This window comes from Perkinsus marinus (genome assembly GCF_000006405.1).
Source record: "Perkinsus marinus ATCC 50983 genomic scaffold scf_1104296949578, whole genome shotgun sequence".
NCBI classification, from domain to species: domain Eukaryota; phylum Perkinsozoa; order Perkinsida; family Perkinsidae; genus Perkinsus; species Perkinsus marinus.
Window position 1 is genome coordinate 1 of NW_003209875.1, and position 6,588 is coordinate 6,588.

The 6,588-nt window shown below is 46.8% G+C and overlaps 1 protein-coding gene across 1 annotated transcript; it reads left to right on the forward strand.

Annotated features, from left to right (window-relative positions):
* Positions 1 to 1,074: 1,074 nt before the first annotated feature.
* Pmar_PMAR019766 (NAD-specific glutamate dehydrogenase, putative) lies at positions 1,075 to 4,593 on the forward strand (the record flags this gene model as incomplete). The annotated part of the gene is made up of 1 exon (XM_002778406.1): positions 1,075 to 4,593. The coding sequence occupies one exon, from the start codon at positions 1,075 to 1,077 to the stop codon at positions 4,459 to 4,461; it is 3,387 nt and encodes a 1,128-aa protein (XP_002778452.1). The 3' UTR covers positions 4,462 to 4,593.
* Between the last annotated feature and the right edge of the window lie 1,995 nt (positions 4,594 to 6,588).

Below are 6,588 nucleotides of genomic sequence, written 5' to 3' on the forward strand. Positions count from 1 at the left end.
TCGACTTCGCCGTTGTAACTCTCGACTCCACTCTTGAACTCCCAATGTTTCCCACTTCATTATGGTATGCCTAATTCCGCCACGATAGGATAGCACACTTAGAACGACCGATACGGGACGACCATCCAGGCACGAGCCACTCAGTGATCGACAATCACCCTGTGGTAGCAGAACATGGTTCGATAGCTTATGTCGCTCTGTCACTGTATCAGGTAGAACCAGGTAGTATGAGCTTCCGAATTGGGACGGTCCGGTAAAGGAGACGGGAGTGGGCGAGAGCTCCCTTTTGGAGGCATCCTTCTTAAGATGCAGGGACTCTCTAGTAACTCCGCCGCTAGTATGGAGTCGGGGTAACGCTTCAGTTCGGCGGCTTACACTACACTTATACCATGCTAACCTCACTTCTCTTTGGCAATTAATGGAAGTTCGTCAACTTGACGACGTCAAGTCATGCGCCGGCGTGCTGTTTGTCGGTTATGTCTTTCAAGATCGGAAAGCCTTTGAAGTGGTGGGAAGTCCTTACCTGTGCAGCTAGAGTTTCTGACCTCGTCTGCTTTTCTTGATGGTTTTAACGAATCGTTCTATCTCCTGGAGGATGGTTGGTTGATGCAATCTCCAGAACCGGTTGATGTTCATAGCGATGGGTTCGGAGTTATCAACTAACTTCGGCCTCAAATGATCCTTTTATTGTTGCGTTATTGCGAGATATAAAATAACTAACGGAAGGAAGCATTGTGAAGGTGTATGTAGATACCGACCGGTATGGAATGGAGTGAGTCGTATCTTAGTTACCAACATACAACTATCCTTTTATGCTGACACTCACTCGAGGGATGGTCAAACGTTATTCACACACCGGCAAACGGAGACAGCCACATCCTACATTGTGATACCTAGTCGCAGCTGAAAGTCACCTATAGCGGGACGGAGTTCGACGGCTGCGACGCTAGGCTTAGCGCGGTGCTTCCAGCAACTTGATCGTAGAACACTATCAGTGCTATGATAATGATAACACATCACATCATATCGTATCATATTGTCTTTTGCAGTTTCTATTTTTATAAGATCACTAATATGGACTCACCGACTACAAGTGTTGTTTCCTCATTTCTCGAGGCTGCTTATCAGGGCGATATGAATCGCATGAAGGAGCTTATGGCCAGCAACTCCGGTCTATCTGTTAATGTTCAAGACTATGATAAGAGAACCCCTCTTCATTTAGCTGCTGCTGGTGGTCACATGGATGCTGTCCAATATTTGTTGGGTGAGGGGGCTCAGCTCAAGACTGATCGCTTCGGTATGCTTCCTATCCACGATGCTGTGGTGAACCATCATAGCGACATCAAGGAGGTGCTCGGTCAACTCGACCTCAAGTGTGATGATGCCATGTGCTATCTTTCCCCTGAGAAGGAGGAGGCTTTGAAGGAGCAAGTGAAGAACACCAATATCTCTCTGACTCCTGAGGATTTGGAAACCAAGATGACTCAGGTCTTTTCTATTATTATGAAGGAAGGTGTCCTCGCTGCTGGTTCTCTCTGGCAGGAGATCGTCTACTACTTCACTGAGCTTGGTCTTCATCCCAGCTACTTCAAGCATTTTACCAGTGCTGAGATCGCCAGGCATATCCATTGCCTTATCGCTGCTAAGAAGGTCGCTCAGGCTACCAAGTCTGACTATATCCACTTCGAGATTGAGGAAGCGGATTCGGCTTTCTATCTCACCACTATGGAGCCTGAGAAGATTGCCATCACTGATGCTAAGGTTGCTGAGTATATCAATACTGCTAAGGACTGTGGTTACACTATCACCTTCCTCAAGTCTGAGAAGGCTCCCATGGCCGAAGGGAAATTCCCTCTCGGCGTCTTTGTTGTCGACAAGCAACAGTTCGAGTCGGGTGTTAAGTTCGAGAACATGATGGATAAGAGCGACCTTCAGCTCGTTGCCACTCCGAAGTTCCTCGAAGAGAGGTCTGTTGAAGTACAGAAGCTCTACCAGGATCTTATTGATGAGACTATGGCTACCCGCAATACTGTTGTTAAGGTGTTCGATGCTCCTGCCGACTTGGTTCAGAAGTCCGGCGCTCAAGTGTTGCAGTTTGCTGCCTTCGATGTTGATCGTACGGGCCGAGCTTACATCTCTGAGATCAACGAATGCTTCCGTTCTCATAACGTTGAACCCAAGAGATTCTACGTGGACTCGTTCGCCAATGGTATCGTCACCTATACTTGCTTCTTCGACCCCACTTTCCAGGGTGAGGCATTGGAAAAGCTCGCGCAGACTCTTCGTTATGTGAGTCATTTCAAGCATAACCCGAGGAAGTCCGGTTTGGTTTGGGAACTTGTGCTCAACAATAAGATCACACCCGAGCATGCTATCTTCCTTATTTCTGCTGCTAAGTTCATCTTCTCATTCTTCCCTAAGGAGACTGAGGAGTATCTCGCTTTGGCCGACTATTTCGAGAGTGACCCGTCCAAGAAGAGTGAGTTGGATACTCTCTTCAGAGATACCATGGCTAATGCTATTACTTATGAGAGGATCTATGATGCTCTCACTTCCAACTATGAGCTAACTTTACCTATGTTCGACGATTTCAAGAAGGTTGCCACTGGTCTATGCAAGCCTTTCTACAATGAGGAATTGGCTGCTAAGGTTGATGATCAGGTTGGATCTCGCTTCGATGCGAAGATCTTGAAGACTCTGTTGAAGCTCAGCGCTCATCTTCAGATGACAAACTTCTTCAAGGCTGGTACAGCCTCGGCTATTGCAATGAGGTTTGATGGTGAGGTCCTGGCTGATCGCCCGAGGACTCTCTTCTCCAGGATTCCTTATGCTGTCTATCTTGTCGTCGGCAGGAGCTTCTATGGCTTCCACATCCGATTCACTGAGATCGCTCGTGGTGGTATCAGACTCATCTTATCCAGGAACAGACAGGTCTACAAGAAGAACTGCGCTACTTTGTTGGAGGAGAACTACAACTTGGCCTTTACTCAGCAGCTGAAGAACAAGGATATCCCTGAGGGCGGATCGAAGGGTACCATCCTCATGGATATGGATTCTCAGAACTTGAACACCAGTGGTCGTGATGCTTTCAATAGCTATGTTGATGCTCTCCTCGATTGCATCCTGGCCAAGGAGACCGGCCTCTATTCTAACCTCTCCAAGCCTGAGATGCTCTTCTTCGGTCCCGATGAGAATACTGCTGGATTCATGAAGTTGGGTGCTTTGAGAGCCAAGGCTCGTGGTTACAAATACTGGAAGTCTTTGACTACCGGTAAGTCCGCTGTCCTTGGTGGCATCCCCCATGACAAGTACGCCATGACAACAAACTCCATTCATCCTTACGCTACCGAGCTTCTGAACAAGTTGGGTGTTGAGGAGTCTAAGCTCACCAAGGTCATGTCCGGTGGCCCCGATGGTGATCTTGGTTCTAACGAGATTCTCATCTCTAAGGATAAGACCATTGCTATCTGTGATGGTACTGGTGTTGCTTATGATCCTCAAGGATTGAACAGAGAGGAGCTCACTCGTCTTGCTCATCTCAGAGTTGGTGTTGCTAACTTCTCTCGTGATAAGTTGTCAAGTGATCCGAAGGCATTCTTGGTCACTATTGACGATAAGGATGTAACTCTTCCGAATGGTGATCATTTCAAGTCCGGTGTTGAGGTCCGGAATCACTTCCCTGAGATGGAGTACTTCTCCGCTGATCTCTTCATTCCTTGTGGTGGTCGCCCTGGTACTATTAACATTGGTAATGTTGATAAGACCATGTTCAATCCTGAGACTAAGGAGCTCAAGTTCAAGTATGTTGTAGAGGGTGCCAACTTATTCTTGACTGATGATGCTCGTCGATATCTTGAGGATGCTGGTGTGCAGCTATTCAAGGATGCTTCCACCAACAAGGGTGGTGTTACTTCTAGCAGTATGGAAGTGTTCGCCGCTCTTTGCATGGACACGGCTGATCATGACAAGTTCCTGTGTTCTCGTGATGAGACCAGTGCTCCTCCTGAGTTCTACGAACAATACGTTCAGGAGATTCTTGCCGCCGTCCGTCATAACGCCAAGATGGAGTTCAATGGCATCTGGAAGACTAACCATGAGGTGAAGTATCCTGATGGATCGAGGTATATTCGTAAGACTGATGCAACCATCTTATTGTCGAAGAAGATCAACGACATGCAGTCTTATATCCTTGGCGTCCTCGAGGAACATGATCCTGAGAATGATTGGATGGTTCGTGCTGTTCTCAGACGTTGTGTGCCGAGGTTGCTTCTTGTTCATTGTGGTTTGGATAAGATTGTCGAGAACACTCCCGAGGCTTATCTCAATGCTATGGTTGCTACTTGGATTGCTGACGAGTTTGTCTACTCTAATGGTCTACAGACTAGTGAGTTTGCCTTCTTCCAGTTCATGCGTTCACTTGAGGAAAAGTCCGAAGGTGAAGTTACCCCTTGCACTATGTAATTTATTCGAACTTTCTATACAGTAGCTATATAAGGCACCATAGATCGGTATCTGCCGAATGTTTTTCTTAACGCTACAAAGAGTTTCTCATCCCGTATGTCTTAACGGGTATACTATCAGCTAAAGCTCGCTTGTATAGTGTGTTACTTAACTCTACCGATCTGACAAGTCTGGTTTCAATGTTGCGTTGAGTCCTTAGTTTGCATGAGCCTGCTTCTCTGATAACTCTAGTAAATGCATACGTTCTGTGTCGCCGTTGTATGCCAGTACGTACTCTACCCCCTGGTCGTACGAGTCGGACTGACTCGACTCGTCATTGCTTTAGAGTGGGGACGTTTGTGAGCATGTTTTTTGATAGATCGTTCAGTGGAGCAGCTCTTTAGCGGACGGGATAGACCTTGCCGTTTACCATCTCCATGAAACGCAAATTACTTGCGTGGCAAATTGATGATTTATCCCTATGACATGTATAATTAAGGGTGGCATAACGGCCCCAATTGATAACTGAGTGTCTTTTGTCATTCCAGACTGATGGCTTGACCTCAGGCCGCATGATACAAGATGGCATAGCGGCCCCAATTGATAACTGAATGTCTTTTGTCATTCCAGACTGATGGCTTGACCTCAGGTCGCATGATACAAGATGGCATAGCGGCCCTAATTGATAACTGAATGTCTTTTGTCATCCCAGACTGATGGCTTGACCTCAGGCCGCATGATACAAGATGGCATAGCGGCCCCGTTTGATAACTGAATGTCTTTTGTCATCCCAGACTGATGGCTTGACCTCAGGCCGCATGATACAAGATGGCATAGCGGCCCCAATTGATAACTGAATGTCTTTTATCATCCCAGACTGATGGCTTGACCTCAGGCCGCATGATACAAGATGGCATAGCGGCCCCAATTGATAACTGAATGTCTTTTGTCATTCCAGACTGATGGCTTGACCAAGGCCGCAAATGATACAAGGTGGCATAGCGACCCCAATTGATAACTGAATGCCTTCTTTCATTCCAGACTGATGGCTTGACCAGGGCCGCAAATGATACAAGGTGGCATAGCGACCCCAATTGATAACTGAATGCCTTCTTTCATTCCGTATTGATGGCTTGACCAAGGCCGCAAGTGATACAAGGTGGCATAGCGACCCCAATTGATAACTGAATGCCTTCTTTCATTCCATATTGATGACTATCGATGAGTAATCGATTGTGTTGCGAACATCAAGCTATACAAAAGTCGTAAAGAGGGGCTGTTTGTTATCTAAAAATTGGCGGCATAGCCGAAATCGCACTAAGTGATCTCTCAGATTCATAGCGGTTAGTATTGCTAACTACCATATCCTCAGGTTCAGGCCCTGGACTCCGGGAGCCACGCCACTCCAACGCAACTCAAACATTTGAAGGCCACCAGCTGCTATTACTAAAGGTGTGTGCAGTGCGCTAGTCGATGGTTTGTGTGTCGGACACACTGTGCCTAGTAAGCTAGGCTGATGGTCAGCGGACGGAGATACCTAAGAGTCGGAGGGAATACTCTTGATGCATATCTAAACGCTATGGTTGCCATTCGGATTGTTGACGAGGTTATCTATCCCAACGATTCAATGACTCGCGAGCTCGCCTTTTCCCGGCTCATGTGTGACTCGAGGGGAAAGTATGAGGTGAGGTGTTCTCTTCTACTATGTGATTCATAAATATTTCCTATACTATAGCTATGTAAGGCATGGTACATCGGTAGTTGGCAATACTCTTTTACAATACAATCGTAGGGCTACTCATCTTACCTTGTTTTGAAGAATGATATCAATTGCTCTGCCGAAATTCCGAGTTTTATGAAGACTGTCAACTCATCTGTCCAATCTGATCAGTGCATTTTCAGTGCCGTGTTTTAGCGGGTGACGGTATAGGTCTCACGGTGGTTGGCATTTCCTTGGTAAGTTCTCTTCGTTGTAATTATTCGAAATGGCCGATGGTGAACTCAAACCCATGCACGTAACCGTCCGCCGTGAGCTGCTCACGGTGAGTATTGGCTTTGTAACAACGGTCGTGGTCGGTTTTGGATCCTACCTGGATCATGTGACCGTGCTAAGCAAATCTCTGATAACTATTCCCGAGATGTGGCGGT